The sequence below is a fragment of the Anabas testudineus genome, chromosome 17 (assembly GCF_900324465.2).
Source record: "Anabas testudineus chromosome 17, fAnaTes1.2, whole genome shotgun sequence".
Classification (NCBI taxonomy): Eukaryota; Metazoa; Chordata; class Actinopteri; order Anabantiformes; family Anabantidae; genus Anabas; species Anabas testudineus.
This window is the reverse complement of record NC_046626.1, coordinates 7124872-7141937: the sequence shown is the minus strand read 5'-3', so window position 1 is coordinate 7141937 and position 17066 is coordinate 7124872. Positions and strand designations below refer to the sequence as shown.

Below are 17066 nucleotides of genomic sequence, written 5' to 3'. Positions count from 1 at the left end.
TAGCAAAGCTGAGACCTCATAGTCATCGGTTCCATTTTGTTCGCACTCTCACATTCACCACCTGCCAAGTTACGTTGCCTTTGCATTTTGGAGAGATTTTAAAGAACAATGAGCACACAGTGTGACTATGATCTCTTCTACACTGTGCTCATCAACCACAATTCATTATTTCCCTATAAAAGGTGAAGAAGAAGAATTACTCAGTACAACACATTTGTCTTCAGGGGGGAAACTACAGCGTGTTATCGTTAAGAACAGAAAGAAGTGGGCAAAACTCTTTGGGAGATGCCAGAGCGTTTGAGTGAAATTAGTCATTTTTATGTAATTTCAACAGAGATGATGCCAAGATTTCACATGGACACAGTCACAGATGCACAATCCTGCATTATGCAAAAGGCTTCATGTCAAGTAAGGTGAAGCCGAAGCTCTCCCCCCTTCCACTTCCTAATGGGGGAGGAAATCACAATATCATTCTTGACTTGAGATTACTTTGGCACATTGCATGTTACCAGGCCAGAGGCATTTGTGCTCGGGCATATTAACACCGCTGCCACGTCAAGACTTTTCACATCATACAATTCTGAGTTCCCTTCTCTCTTCTGCTGGAAGAAGTTGATTCAGCAGATGGTTGGGGCGCAAATGATCAAAATCGGCTACATTCGTCCTAAAGCTCAGCAGGCGGCCGGGGAGGGAAGAGGGAGGGGAACGGAGTGAGTCAAACGAGAGATGACAGAGAATTCAAATGGTGAAGAAGCAAAGTGGCTGAAAGAAAAAAAGAGAGACGGCTGGTTGGGGTGGTGGGAGGGAAGTTAGGGAGAGGGCGAGAGGAAAGCGAAGGAATGTGGAAGGAAGAGCGAGAAACGGAGGGGCTGCAACTTTTCAATTACAGCACACACAGACAACAAAGACCCAGATTTCAAGAGACTATAACAGTCTGCAGCCCGGAGGGAGAAGCTCATTTAGCCTCCTTCATTTCTCCTATCCTTTCTCCACGCAAATTACAATTTGGAATATTTAATGTGTTCCCTTTGTTGCACAAGCAAGTGAACACTTTCCTATCTTTACAGATGCCGCTTGTGCCAAGATCGGCTACTTGGGGAGGCGAATCCCCCCCCCCAACCCCCAACCCCCGTTGAAGGCAGGAGAAGCTGCTTGCTTTGAATTCCAAAGCGTTCTAGTTGATCGAGAAAGTCCAGACGTGTGTCATTAGACGTGACAGTGACTACAGCTATTTCGAGTTTGAAGATGCAACCTCTCCTCATTGAATTGACTGTCTTAACTTGAGCTTGAAAAAGAAAAGAAACATCCCCTGGCATCCCTGACCAAATAACATTAAAGCCAAAGGGAATCAATGGAAGCAGACTATTGATTCAACCTCATCATGGATAACAGACACCCTCCTCACAGCCCATTTAACACACAGAGGTCTTTGTCAATCAGGTTTCCAGTGTGAATGGGAGGCATAATGACAAGATGACTTGAAAGCGCGAGATAAAGGACTCTTTTTGTAAACATAAACATAAAATAGCACCAACATTGGCTCAAGAATATAGATTCTACTATTCTTTATTGTTGTAACCCTCATAGAGCAAACTCAAGAGTCAAATTTAAAGATTTATCCGCTGTACCTGTTGAACCTCATCTCTAAAAAACCTCCACCACAATTTGAAGGCTTGTGGCAGCTGACTTCCCTCTGTCATTCGCTGCTTACATAGCGGAAAACGTCCTCAACTGTGCATCTAGTGGTTGTGATGTGATCTCTTCTTACTGGGGAAAAAAAAAAAGCCATTACCAACACGAATCTCCACTAAAATGCTCTGAGTGGTCAAAGCAGTGTATTATTTACAAGTTGCAGGTCACACATTTCTTTTTGCATAATTTGGAATTTAACCATCCTTAAATTGCAGAGGCAGTTTTTTTTAATGCAAATCGTGTTGCGTGGAGGTGGCAAACTGAGTGCACCGTTGAACTTGAATCACATCACCCAAGAAACATGTTCCCTGATAATGGCTTGTAATTATTGAGTTGTTTTTTTTTTTTTTTTAAATCCAGCAATGTGCATCTCATCATAGGAGAGGTCAGTGTGGGCCACACAGACTGGTAAGCTGCAGGCTCTGAAGCTGTGGTGCAGGACAATAAAAGGGGGGGAGGAAACAGAAGATAATTGGCCTATTATCAGACTCTTTTTAACACGTTCAAAGAGAGGGGGGGACCCGCTGTGATGGCAAATAATGAGGGTGAATTATGTGAAGGTAATGGTGAATGATGGCAGCTTCAGTGATGCGCAATCATCACCACCCAGCTTTGCTCCAAACTTGGATCCGCTCAGACTGTATATTTTAGCCTCATCATGATGCACTTGCTCGCCCTTTTGCTATCTCACTTGGAAAAAAAAAAAAAAGCAGAGGAAGAAAAGCTCTCTGTGCTGAAGCGGGCGCTCATTCATCCACCAGCTTCTTACGCAGCAGAGGGGGGGGGGAATAACAGCTCACACGCACATTTGATTTTTTCACAAATCAACCACTTTATGGAGCGTACGGTGCAATAAGGGGATTTCACTCTGGATGGAGATATCTATGTTTTGCATTAGACCTTTTTTTTGGAAATACCTCTTTGCGCGCCGGGTATCCTCAGCGTGAACTCCTCTGTGTTCGTGTCTCCGTCGCTGCAACTTCTCGCCGAGGAGCGGATGGGTGCTCGGGTGCTGGAGCATCGTCTCCTGGAAATCAAGTGAGCACACGTGAAGTTGGAGTAAGGCGTGAATGAAAGGACTGAATAAAGGAGTTTTTCCCTCTGGATCACTGAACTGGAGACGGTTTCATTCGCAGCTCATGCGAGATCGGGAGACTTTTTTATTCTTTGCAGAATGTATAAGGTCCCTAATGAATAATTAGGTGAGTGTCCTTTCAGCATGGGGCTGAAATAAAACATCCGATCATGCAATTAGTCTGTTTAACTCTCTGTGTCTGTGAGAAATCTCCACCTTCTGCGGCCAGATCTTCACTGCGCGCCACTTTCTCATTCCTGAAACGTGTTAAACTGTCTGTCCTCCTCCCAGTCCGGAGAGGATGAGGTGTCGCTGGGTGAAGCATGAGCTGTCAGAGAATCAGTCATAAGCGGCTGTCTCTGCTATGGGAGGGGGCGGCTCTCAGCCTCTGGCTTTGCTGCTGCTGGACCTCCACCTCTGCTGCAGCCACAGCCGCCGCCGCCGCCGCCGGACAAGGCGACGGCGCCCCCGACTCCCTGGGCTGGCTGCTGTCGGATAAGGGACCTTTCCACCAGTCCCTGGAGTTCACGGAGGCTGCGGAGAGGTACCAGCAAGGCTTCAGCACCAGATATAAGATCTACAGGTGAGGCAGATGCGTGCGTGTGCGTGTGTGTAAAGCATTCACTGTGTGCGCACCATCCTGGGTTGTGTTTGTGGTGTGTGGCTTTCAGGAGTTTCAGGTTTGGGCTCTGAGTGTTTATAGGTTTTCATTTCCTCCAAACATGGCACTGGGTAATTTCACTGATGAGCACTTTGAGCTAGAGAGGAACTAATCAGGGGAAGCAGCTGCTGTAGTGTTTGGAATGAAAACCTGCACACTCTCAAGTTTGGCCTCTCAGGTATCACACCTGCACCACATTAAAATACTCCAGCTATGCTAAATTTGCCCTTTGCTCCCGTCTTTGAGGATACTCACTGAAAAAAAAAACCTATCTCATCTGAACAGCATTGAATATGTATTGCTCTCTTAGATTTAGTGCTGTTATTGTTGATGCCTTAAATGACCTCTGGAGCAGGAGTTCAGTCGCATGAATAGTGTGTGAACAGTCACATCCTCTCTCAGCTGCTGCTGCTGCCTTCGTCTAAATTTTCCTCACGATTGTTTTTCAGGCTTGCCATATGTTTCTGCTTATTTCTTTCTATTAGAACAGTTGCAATAAATTGATTTCAGTCCAACATACATGCAATAAGATATGTGTCTGAATATATATATAGATGATATATATGATGGCACTTGATGACATGTTATTGCTGTTACGTAAGTGCTGGGTGCCATATCAGTACCTTCAGTATCAACACAGGGATTATGCATCTTTTATGTTGTGGACCACACCAAGGGCTTCCTTATGACAATGACTTTATTGTCTGCATGTATAAATCAACTGGTCCATTATCTCCTCTCAATAATCTTTCAGACCATCAGGTTTATCTCTTTGCAACACCTGCATTATTTTCAGTGGGCCTGCTGCATAAACGTCCCCGTAGTCCCCTGACTTGAGGCTTCTTATTTACCAAACCTTTTCCATAATTACTGAAAATCATTGAAGGTGACAAAGTGAACAGCTTGGACTGTCGAAGGCAGCCACCATGTGTATTGACTGGCTGACATCTCATCTGAAGCAGTCGATCCTGCAACCTGTAAACTGCCTGCTCACATTTTGGCTGGTAGAAGGATTAGTGATGTAGGATAGCATATGAGACCCAACTCAGCATAAAAAAAGGAGCATCAGCGTGAACCAGTGCTTACTTATTGTCTTTATTTGATAAAATTAGGAGAAAATAACTGATGTAAACACCCACATTTATTCTTAGAAGTGTGTCAAATCTATATTTTGAGCCCTTTTAGCCTGGGGTCTGCTGTTCTACCCCTGTGGCCTCTGTCAGAGCTGTAGCATCACCAAGATCAGCATATGGCTGTCAGTCACGCATTAAACTGTCAGTTTGTCTCCTATAGCTTGTTTTCCTCGCTGTTGCTTACAGTATATACAGTAAAGCTTCGAGGTTTTATATCTGAGCCAGTTCATACAGCAAACACTACTGTTTCCAATATGTGCCTGCAAATGGAATAGCTGTAGGCTTAACTCTGGGCTGGATCTACACCACCCATCTGTCCACCAGGTTCAGGCACTCAGCCTGTCCCTCATTATGATGATTGGCTGTAATGACACACTCCACACTGTCCTGGATCGCCAATTATTTCTCTGCCGATTGTTTTTCTTATGGCAGAGATTTGATTGCCATCCCAGAGGGGGAGCGAGGTACACAGAGCAACAAGCAGCATCGGGGGGAGAGGAACCGGTGCTGTGGAGCGAGGGAGAAACACAGAGAGATGCTTTTTCAGTACCTTGAGTTCAGTGAGACTTGTGTCCAAAGGGCACAAGATAACAAATAGTGACAGCTGATGATGTGGGACTTTGTTTTGCACTTTTCCGCTGCGGTGGGAGTTACGTCGTCGCATTACAAGTCCTGTTTTACCCATGCAGGAGTTATTTAAAGCTTTGACAAGTGACAAGTCTAAGCCCCGTTAGATGTACGAGGGGCACTTCTGCAGTTTCTATGGGGTGTAGTGAAAGATTGTGGAGGAGCTTAGCTAATTTTAACAAGCAGCAATTACGATTTGGAAAATATGCACTCCCATTTGACAAAAAACTGGTGTGAAGCCTGACTGCAGAAGTGAATCTGAATATGTTTTTACACCAAAACATCACTAGTCTTATTTAAATTGAGCCATTCTTTTTTTATATATAACATTTTCAAAATGATATTTTGTGAATTACCCTTCATCTTATTTACAAGAGTTACATAAGAATCATATATAATATGGATACCACACATGTCTGTGGGCTAAGTATGAAGCCAGGTTCCAGCCATTTATTAGCTCAGCTTAGCTTAAAAATAGGAAACAAAGGGAAACAGCTGGTCTGCAAGGGTAACAAAATCACCTATCAGCACTACTGGAGCACAGGAATGAACACAATGCTGTTTAACCAAAAAGAAGAATGAATGCTAATAAGTTTAAATATCTTCATATTCACGTGAATCTATTAAGTAACTATCAAACTGTCTGCAATAACGTTATTTTCCCTGTTTTCTTTCCAAGATGCTAAGAAATTATACATCTAGTACTTCCCAACGTGAAGGTCAAAGGGCAAAGCCCACACTTATCTTACACTACCTCAAAAAATACAACTAGCTAGTTAAAAATCTCATACATCTTATACATCAAACTCCTCAGAGGATACATTACAGCTTCATTATGTGTTAACAACAAATGTGTGTGTGTTTGTGTGTGTGTGGTCAGTACACTGTACAATATACTGTATGTGCCTCAGTGTGGGTAACACACATTCACTTACTCCTTTGCTCTCACCACAGCTTGTTAAACAGCAGCCTGTGGCCTCATACGCTACTAAAGGCCTCAGCCAAGTGAGCAAAATGTGTGTGTGTGTGTGTGTGTGTGTGTGTACTTGTTTATTCATTTTCTGGTAAATCTGTTTATACAGTGACATTGTGTGAAGCCACCTTTCTTTTGACATCCCAAAGCAAGTCGCTATAATGTAAATCAGGAGATTTTGGAATAAGGTTAGGTGTTGGCAAGAAGGGTAGCGCTGAGGATTAAGGAGAATTTCCAGGAAATGAATGCTTCTCAGTGAAAGGTGATGGAAACATGTTTATGTGTGTTATGTGCGTGTGTGGTGTTGCAGAGAGTTTGGTCGATGGAAGGTCAACAGCCTGGCAGTAGAGAAACGAGACAGTTTTGGTGGCAGCGGTGGTTTGGCTCTGCCCCTCGACCCTGACTTCATGCAGACCATCCGCCAGCTGGGGAGGCGGCCAACTCTCCAGACGATTACAGAGAGTGTAATCAAGAAATACGGCACCCACCTCCTCCTTTCCGCCACGCTGGGAGGTACAGTAGAGTACGCTGAGATTCGTAGCAAGAACGATTCACACAGCTTCTGATTTAAGGTTTTTTTATTTTGTTAGCGCATGGGACACAGATTTTACCGTCTGTTGCTTTCTAAACAACAAAGCATGCAATCATTTTTCTGGATCAGTGTTTTTTTTTTTTTTTTGGGTCATAAAAAAACTCATCTTTCTGGTTTAGTGTAAAAAAAAATAAATTGGAGAAAGCAGCAAAAGACAGATTTAATATTTTTGTTTGGTTGTCAAAACAGCGTAGGTCCCTAAACAGAGCTTCATTACTTTTGTTCAGCACATCATTTATCCACCGCTGGCTTACAGTATCTTCTTACCCTTTAATAAATCAATATCTAGAAGAGTGGGTTTGAAATGTATAATGCAAATTTTAAGGAGCTATCCAAATATAAATTTAGTTGACAACTGCAAAGAGTGATGTGGTGCCCAGGATTTCTTAGTTTTTTTTACTTTGGCTTTGGCTTTAGTACAGAAACTGGCTAAAAAACCTGCACTAGACTTAGGATTTGGCTAGCGGCATCTCAGAAATAAAGACAAAAGGCTGTGCATTATTTCACTCTTTTATATCATGCAGATTTAATAAAGAAAAGACAAAGATTCAGTTGTCTCTCCGCACAGTAGAATCAACAAACAATCACCAAGCTGCTGATCTCTTTTCCTGATAGCTGATGTTCAATTGGTTTAAATGGGATTTTTGAGGAGGAAGTCCCTGTCCAGTGAGACCGCAGACCAGACTGTCAACAGGTGCCATATCGAATATTATCAAAACAAAACACAAAAATTCCTGTCGATTATCTTTGCACTGGAGCAACTACAGCATCTGCAGTAACTTAGATAAAGAAGGTATACTTATTTTATTATGCTTCAGTGAGTTTCCTGCTCACAGTAATGCTGCAAATATTATTGAATTTATGAAGTAATAAAGTAGACTAGAGAGTTATTAGTTACAGTTATTCTGACACCGGAGCAGCATTGTTGCATAAACGTGAAATCTTTGTTGAATCTGAATTGCCTCTACTGTGATACTGAGCCCAACCGCAGTCAGTTAATGTGCTGTTTGCTGAAATGTCTGGCGTTTACCTGACAAGGACCTTTAGCAAACCGTGACAACCAGGAGGCAGAAGTTGCTTTGTTATAGAGCCACGAACAATGGTAGGCTGGTTGCTCCCAGTTTCCTAATGTCAGTGAGTTGGTTACAGTCAGCTTTCTTCAGAAAGCTGATTTCCTCACTGTCATATAAATGCTTTTTATAATCTGGCTAAAGAAGGAGAGACAACTGATTTGGAGAAAATCTCATTTATCTGCACGTGTATCGCTCGCATTACCAAATAATTCACATGGAGCGGCTCTCCACTAAGTGCTAGTGACAAGGGAACAGTTTGGGAAAAGGTCCAGTGATATCTGCATTGGCAAAATAGCTCTGACATGCAGTTAAGGGAGGATTTAATGTTTGATTTCACCTATTGTCAACGTCATGCTCCAAGATATAATGATTAATTGTGTTTGCCTGGAATCTGAGACTTTTACTTCAAAAGGTAATAGATCGTATTAATGATCTGTTTGTCATGTAGCATCTATAAACATGTAGAAACGTAAACAACTAAAAACTCCTCAAGTAAGAGTTTTCAAGTTGAGCATTGTTCTTTGACAAAATGCCTCAAACATAATGCTGAAAGTGAGAAAAGACTTTTCAGTGTTGGATTAGTTGCCTGATTTTTGAATAATTCTTGTAATTGTAATCCTTAGAAATGTCCCTTGGCGAGGTGGTGCTGACCTGAGATCTGCTTTTAATTTTTTGTCAAATATAATAAGGATAATTAAAATAATTAGGGGAACTTGATCAATGGTCTTAAATAAGCTCCTGAGGAGTTTAATAGATGCAGAGGTCTTGTATGTGCCTTTTCCTCCAATCATCCAAACCATCAGTTCTCCCACAGTACTTAATCACTGCTGTGCTTTTCTATCCAAGCTGAAAAGAGACTAATGAAAGGTGATTAGTGCTGCTCTGTTAGAGCTAATGAATCTCTCGTTCATTGTGCCTGATTGTCACCAGGGGAGGAGTCTTTGACGATATACGTGGACAAAAGGAAGCTCAGCCAGGAGTCTTCACCCTCGGTGGTCGAGGGCAGCCGCAGCAGCGGCAACAGGAACTCAAACACTACAGGGACAGTGACGCTGGAGGCCCTCCACCAGCTGGCTGCTTCCTATTTCACCGACAGAGAGAGCACCTTACGCAGGCTGCACCACCTCCAGATCGCATCCACTGCCATACGGGTATGTGGAAGTCATAAAAGATCACAGGAAACGCTGCACCCTCCCACTCTGGAGGCCGCTGTAATGTTCCCCTGACTTTTTGTTTGTCAGCCTCCTGCATTTAGGAGCGGCGAGATGTAAAGAAGTGAGGTGGGTCCAGCTGATCATACAAAACATGAATGGATGGAGAGAAAAATGAATTCAGCCTTGATGAATTAATAAATGTATAAACACACCACATGGTTAAAATTCAGTGTGGGTCAATACAGCAGCAACATACAAAGATAGGTTAATTTTACCCTGCAGCCAATTTATAGTTTTGATAGTTTTATAGTTTGAGACCTCATCAAAAGGTCCATACAGCTTTAGATATGTGTATATGTAAATCAGTATTACTGGATCGATATTGATGATGTAGCCTATTAGCATGAAAGCAGTATTTAATGTTGTAATTGGTTGATGTGCAGCTAATTTTAATTAAGTTTCCTGGGTAGTTTAACAATGTATCATAGTCAAGAAGCAAACCATAAGCACAGTTTTAATCTGAACGTCATATTTTGAATGAAATGAAATTAGTCAACTAAAGTAAGTGAGTGCACTTTCTGTGCATGTAGAGCAGAGTTTTAGTTCATGACACTCTGATAGATCAACTTAAAGCTAATATGAAATCCTTTAATACCACCTCAGGGATTTTTCCCCATAACTTTTTTAATCAGGTAGGATTAAGAACAAATGCTTATTTACAGATTTTGTCTGGCAGTAGGAGATTCACCTGTTGTAGCTGCGGGGTTTTTATCTTCAGCTTATTATCACAGAAAACTCACATGTGCAGAGGAAAAGTTGAACGAACATCACACTTGATTTAAGTCAGATTCAGTTTCTTGGAGTTTTTATTGCAAGATGTATTGTTTCTAATCAGTGACTAATCAACTGACCAGTATGGCAAAACCAACACTTTGACTCCAGAGCAGAACGTTTTAAAAAGCAGAATAAAGCAGCAGCAGTCATACTTCCTCTAGTATAAAACACCAATCATCCATTTTATCATCTGAAGTGGCTATTAGGGTGTACGCATTAATCAGTCTGAGGGGCAAACGTAGATGCTAAAGTGAGTAGCCACTGATGAAGACAAGTGCCCCCCACACACACACAGAACTGAGAACTTGTTCCTCTGGGTGTGCATCAACTTGATGGATTAGAGATATCATTCCATTAATTTCCAGCCAGGCTGACTTCCATTCATTTACCACTTTGCAGCATGTGTGGAGTTCAGGCAGATTGAAGATCAGAGTGAGAGAAAGAGGGGGGGGGGAGATGAATAGTGCATTTTATGAGAAATGTAAAGCAGCACCTGGCTGTAATACATAGCCATTCATTAAAGTCACATTCAGCACGGCAGTCAGTGCGAAACAGAACGAATTCTGAGCATAAACTTATGCTAATGCACAGTAAGTTATGTGTTTTTGTGTCTCAGTGTGTCACAATCTCTAACTTTAAAATCAAGAATAATTACTGCTAGAACTGATGTACGCACAGAAGTGAATCAGTTTTAAAGTTTTCCAGTTGGGGGGAAGTTAAAGTTGATTTCTTGTCTCAGATCAGAACAAATTATTCTGTGTGAGGAGAGAACGCTTTGTGATTGAAGACCTTTTCAGTATAACTTCACAGTGACTCATTGCATTAATATTCATTTGAGGCATAAAATGTATTTGATGAAGCTTTTTATGTTTTTTTCGACCATCTTTTTTTAATAAGTACACAAGTAAAACGAGTCGATGCGCTGTCTGTTCTTCATATTTAATGTGGGGGAACACATCCAAACACAATAGAAGACTCGAGCAGCTTAAGTGAGTCACGTAACTGTCTCACACACACAATGAAAAAAGACAACAAAGACACACTCGCCAGACAGGGGATTTATGCTGCACTCTCTCTTTATTCTTGCAGGTGACAGAAACCAGAACTGGGCCGCTCGGATGCAGCAACTATGACAATCTGGATACAGTCAGCTCCGTACTGGTTCACAGTCCTGAAAACAAGGTTCAGCTACAGGGTAAAGATCTGCCTCAGCATCATAGAGGCAATAGCTCACTGTGTTTTGTGTGGCCACCACTCAATGTATTTCTCATAATAGGTATAAAAATAGAACTAGTTCTGCTTAGTTTTTGATGGACTCTTGGGGAAAAACCTTGCCATTGTCTCTGGCTACATGACTTATATGATATATATATATATATATGACCATATCCTCAAAACTTTTTCCCACTTCTCTCTGTTGAGCAGTCTTTGTCACTGCCACCTGTGCTCCCACAGTGAACTCTATTTTCAAAGTCGCTCTTACATCGTTTCTTGCCATATCGATGCAAAACCTGCATCAGCTGTCTCCGCTCAGTGTTTTTATACCTGCCACAGAGCATGATCGGCCGTTAATTGCTCAATTGTACCATGCAGCCCACCTGCGTGAAAGCATCTGCTTTCATTATGTTTCTCCAGTCAGTTTATTTACTCGAGTTTTCATTTAATTTCTTGCCTATCTCTATGTAGGTTCTTTAAAAACAAGCAGTTGTGTGCTAAAACAGCTTAGACACAAACGTTATTTAACCAGGAGTAATTAGTGCATTTTTGGTTTTTAGTGGCATTTATTCTATATTTGGTTCTCTACTTTGTCAACAAGAGGATGGTGATTAGTGTTTTAATTGTTTTTAGACAACAGAGGCTTAGACAGAACAAGAAGCCATAGCACGCTTTGGCTGGACAATATTTGTTTGTTGGATCAATTCATTGTTAGTTTTTATGACTATTAAAAATATATAGAGCTGTAGCATGACCAGTCGTTATTTGTAAACTTCCTTGATTTACTTTGATTACATTTTCCCCCCTCCACAGGACTCCAGGTCGTCCTTCCAGGATACCTGCAGAGTCGCTTCATCCAGGCGGCTCTCAACTACATCGGCTGTAAATCCGAGGGCGAGTTTGTTTGCCAGAGCGGTGACTGCTGGTGTAAGTGCGGCGTGGACTACCCTCAGTGTAACTGCCCCCATTCTGACCTGGACACTCTGGAAAACAACCTGCTGAACATCAAAGACGCCTGGAGGCTGACTAACCAGGAGTTTGAAGAATCTGGTGAGTCAGGGATTTTAATTCGCTGTCACCTTCCAAAATGGGACCTGAAAATGTCAGATCGAATGGCGCTTTCAAAAAAAAACCCACAGATGGAACAGTGGCTTTTAAAATCTCTGTCAGTATCCTGCACTTTGAGACACGGGGTCATTTTTACCCAGAAAATAATGAGCTTGAATTTGTATTTAAAAGCTGGCGTGAACTAAAATATATCTTGCTTTTTTGTTCTAAATTCATTGCTGCCTGTCAAACACTGGCAGCTGCGAGACACTGAATCAAGAGTCCTGTCAATCATCGCGTCAGCGTGACAAATGAAATTATGGTTCTGGTGCTCTCTAGGTGCTCAGGGCTCCAGAGTGTGAAAATAGGCAGACCCTTTAAAAAAGTCCATTCCTTCTAATGAAAGTCCTGCGAAGAACCAGAAAATGATTCAAAATGACTCAGAGCTTATGAGGAGATTGGTTGTTTTTGTCCCTAAAACTGTACAATGCTTCTAGTTCTAAGAAGAAAAGCTGTTTGTTAGCTCAGAGTACAGAATTTATAAAAAAAGCATTAATTAAAAGTTAAGTAAAGTAAAAAAAAATCACAGCTATCTGAATAACAACATAAAAAAAATAAGATAATGGGAATAAAGCGAGGATATGAAATCATAAAATGTTGAATGATTGCTTTAATATGTTGACCTAACCACTACATCTAGAGCACCAGTGAGCTCATTGTCCTCGTTAGAGCATCACTGTAGAGCTCTTCCATTGATTGTCTGATATTGACTGAAAACCCTGATAAGAGCACATTGTATTTTCCTCTTTCATGACTCGTATAGCAATTTCCTTCAGCTCTGCACACTGCGGGGGTAAAAAAAAAAAGGCTTCTAAACAAATAAATGAAGCAGCAATCACACAAAGCCTGGCTGGTGTCCACCTAATGATGTATTATTACATCATTTTCGAGTCGGCGCTATAATTACCACAAACACACGATGCCACCATAGAGAAGATTTGCAGCCTCAACCGGCATTTACACAGATATTTGCCCCAGAACTGATCGATTGTTGTGTGGCACAAATCAATAGAAAGGAGCTGCTGTTAATGGGAGCAAAGCGAAGTTATGTTCTACATCATGTGACGCATTGATTGCATTTAAAAAAGCTACACAGCCTTTAAAGCAGAGCGGGCGTTAATGGGAGCAAGTAGGAGCAAGTGGGAGCAAATGGGCGGTGGGGACGACACTAAATGTTTTTCGGCGGCAACTGAAGCCTGTTTCTAAATATAAAAGAGAGTGACAGAGGAAGAACTTGTATTACTGAGAGGCGAAACGCAACCTTCCAGCTGTAGCACAAGAAATGTCAGGGAACTTTTCTGAAGCACTTTTTTTTTTTTTTTTTGACAAGTTTGAGATCAGTTATTAGTGTTACCATGGTGACCTGTCTCACATTCACACGGTTCAAGGCGGCATCAGCTAACAGTGTCAGTCAGACTAGTTGCCTTGAAGGTGTACAGTGTTGAATGTTTGCAACAGGCGGTGATTAGCATCTTCATCTCTTTTCACAGAAACAAACTATGACATCCTGCTGAGCTCAGCAATCCTCCCTCCAAAGAAAAGAATCAGGCATGCTTTCTTGGCGGGATGCAGCTGTTATTGCTCCTCTTACACCGTTTGCTTTTCTGGGACTAACAATGAGGAGTAGACAGTTTTTTGGATATTGTTACAGGCCAGAGTTGACTTATTCATGTTCCTTTTCCTTCCAGAGGAGTTACAAAGCTTTGTTGGGAAACTGCCAACCCATTACGCTGTAAACACATCTGTCGTGGAACAGTTGTGGAGGACGGATGCCAGCCTTCTCCAGCGCTACAGGCAGCTGGAGACCAGTAGCAACCAGCTTTTCACCAAAGCTCGCCGCACCGCTAACAAGCTCTTCATCCTCAGCAAGAGATGCAGAAAACAGCCCAAAATAGTCCTGCAAAGGCCGAGGTGAGTAGCAAGACAGGAGAAGGAGGGAGGAGTATTTATGCTGCAGCCTGTTAACCCAAGGTGCTCCCCAAAACTTATAATTATGAAAATGATTTATGCGTCAGGCGCTGGAAGAAAGCGGCAGAGCGAGACGGTACTTATTAGAAGGCACTTGAGGAAAAGGAGTTGTGGAGTGAGGTGAAAAGTGCTGACAGGAGCAAGAGCTGCTTCTCTGCCCCAGTGGGAAAAAAGAAAAAGACAAACGGGATCATGTTTGGCCAAAGAGACGCATTTCACTGTGACTCCAGCGTCTCAATCTTCCTCAAGACTAAATTAATTTATTTTTACAAAGCCACAATTTAAACTGCAGTGGACAGTAATCGACTTTGCTCATATCTGTTCCTCTGTTTTTTTCGGTTACAGCTGCCATTTCAGCAGCACTCCCACCTGGGTGCTTGATTTCAGCAGCATACCAAAGACCACCGTGGTCATAACTTCATTCAGATTAATGCCTCTCCCATGAACACTCTATGTTAATAGCTATATCTGGCAGGGAAATTAACTAAATGATGCAATTTATCAGTGTGCAAGTCAAATGCAGGCACTGCCTCCTCAGTCCACAGTCCAATTTGTTATTACACCCTTAAATCAAAGATGTTTATGATCATAAGGTAAGTAAATTATTCATTTTTGTGTTCTTACTAGACAAAAGCATGTGCATATATATTTTTCTTTTTATGTAATAGTGTTCGTAATGTTTTTATTGGGCTGTAAATATAAGGTAATAAACTTGAGATGGATATGATAGTTACCAGTGTATGTATGGGTATGTGCATCTGTTTGTCTGTGTTTGCGTGAGTCTGCGTGTGTCATCGCCACCCATCTGCACCACAGAAGGGGAATTCAGTAGATTTAAATATTCATTTTGATCTGATTTTGCTTCTGTAACTCCAGCTGAGTCTGCATTTGGCCCAAATTGTTTTTGCTGCACATGAAAACAACACACTTTTTTGGGGGGGGGGGAAAGGCAGGATTAATCCTGTTGGACAAAACATCTCCTTCATTGCATATTCACAAAAACATGAAAAAAGAACTGAAGTGACAGATCGAAATTTCTGTAATAACAAAAGCAGCAGTGAAGTAACTCAGAACCCAGAGTGTTTAACACAGCTGTTGTCTCTCCAACAGGCCCCTGCAGTTCTGGCTGAGCTATGCCCTCTCCATTTTATACTGCAGTGAGAACAACCATGTTGGTGTTTACAGTGACGAAAGCCGCAGCTGCTCCTGCCCTTATAAACATCCACCTTGCCAGGGCCTCATTCCCTGCTCTGTGGGTGATGGCCCCCGCTGTGCCTCCTGTTCAACAGAGAACCGAACGCGATGCTCCAGCTGTAACTACGGCTTCATTCTGACCCAAGGAGCCTGCCGGCCTGCTGTGCCCGACCCTACAGACCCCTACTTAGGCTTGGAGAGCGACCGAGATCTGCAGGATCTGGAGATGCGCTACTTGCTCCAGCGGCGGGACCCTCGCATCTCTCTGCATGCTGTCTTTGTGAGCAACGACGTGCGTGTAAACACTTGGTTTGACCCGTCCTGGAGAAAAAGAATGCTGCTCACCCTCAAGAGCAACCGGGTGAAGTCCAACCGTGTTCATGTGCTCCTTGGGCTCGCCCTTCAGTTCTGCCTCACTAGGAACAGCACTCTGGAGCCAGCTCTGTCTCTGTTTGTAAATCCCTTCGGGGGTAGCCATTCAGAAAGCTGGACCATGCCTATAGGTCAGCATGGATACCCTGACTGGGAGCGAACCAAGCTGGACATCCCATTGGACTGCTATAATTGGACGTTGACTTTAGGAAACAGATGGAAGAGCTTTTTTGAGACAGTTCATTTCTATCTGAGAAGTCGTATCAGGGACTCTCTGGGAGGAACAGGAGGAAACAAGAATGCTACGTTCTATTATGAGCCTCTGGAGGAGACCGAACCCACTAACAACATCGGCTACATGAAGGTAAACAGCATGCAGCTGTTCGGATACAGCGTGCACTTTGACCCTGAGGCGATCCAGGACCTGATTTTGCAGATAGACTACCCGTATACTCAGGGATCACAGGACTCAGCCCTGCTGCAGCTGGTGGAGTTGCGCTACAGGGTAAACCGCCTCTCGCCTCCAGGAGGCCCGCACTTGGATCTGTTCGCCTGTCTGCTCCGCCACAGACTCAAACTGTCGAGCACAGATGTGACCAGAATACTCACTGCCCTGCAAGCTTTCAGTGCCAGGCAGCCGAACTATGTGGAGTACGAGGCAAATAAACTGTGTACTTAGTGGCCACTATTTGATGTTTTGTACTATTTCTTTGCAACAGACAGGCCTGTATCCTGTGTCTGCTGGACTCATATGTGTTAAGTGTATGGTATGCTGTTCTTTGTTGTACATACACTATGTGCAATTAAATTTGATGTTTTTATTATATGAGTTGTAGATTGGATTAAAGCCCTTGAAAGTTTGGTTTCAAATTAAGCATTTCTGTATTATATTAAATATTAATTGCTATATGAAAAAACAGTCAAAGTTAAGATTTAAAACACACCCTTATATATTATTTAGGAATTCAAAATGTAAGAATTCTTCTTCTGCTAAACTCTGATGGTGTAAAATGGCATCACTGCTTCCAAAAGGATACTCACAATCTTCAAATCAGTGAGAAAAGGAGGACAAAATGCTGAAAAAAACATCTAGACTGTTACACCTAAACTTTAATACGAGGGTTTTAACGCACACGGTATGGATACAAAAGCCTGGGTCAACAACAGCTGCCAGTTCGTTGGTAATAAAAACACCGCCACAGCCTACCCCCACAGAGCAAGACTGATTCAAAGAGAGACCAGCTGCACTACAGGAGAAATTTGAGAAAAGCTCAACTTTGCAAAAACATGCCCTGAATTATTGAAAGTTTAAAGAAAGAGAAGATTAAATAAATTCCAGTCGTTGGTGTGGCTGCTGGTGGCAGATGCGCCAGACAACAACCATCCTATCAGACCA

The 17066-nt window shown here is 42.4% G+C and overlaps 1 protein-coding gene across 1 annotated transcript; it reads left to right on the top strand.

Annotated features, from left to right (window-relative positions):
• The first annotated feature begins 3090 nt into the window (after nucleotides 1-3090).
• Nucleotides 3091-16349, top strand: LOC113172150 (BMP/retinoic acid-inducible neural-specific protein 3-like). The gene is made up of 7 exons (XM_026374992.1): nucleotides 3091-3350; nucleotides 6472-6674; nucleotides 8757-8977; nucleotides 10904-11009; nucleotides 11843-12079; nucleotides 13825-14047; nucleotides 15215-16349. Exons 1-7 carry the CDS (start codon nucleotides 3091-3093, stop codon nucleotides 16347-16349), a joined length of 2385 nt encoding a protein of 794 aa, XP_026230777.1.
• Nucleotides 16350-17066: the final 717 nt, after the last annotated feature.

Excerpts from the sequence above, each read along its gene's own strand:
- LOC113172150 (XM_026374992.1), top strand. The coding sequence starts at position 3,091 with ATGAGCTGTCAGAGAATCAGTCATAAGCGGCTGTCTCTGCTATGGGAG. Across the intron at positions 8,978-10,903 it reads TCGCATCCACTGCCATACGG|GTGACAGAAACCAGAACTGG; the intron begins GTATGTGGAAGT and ends TTATTCTTGCAG. Across the intron at positions 12,080-13,824 it reads CCAGGAGTTTGAAGAATCTG|AGGAGTTACAAAGCTTTGTT; the intron begins GTGAGTCAGGGA and ends TTTTCCTTCCAG.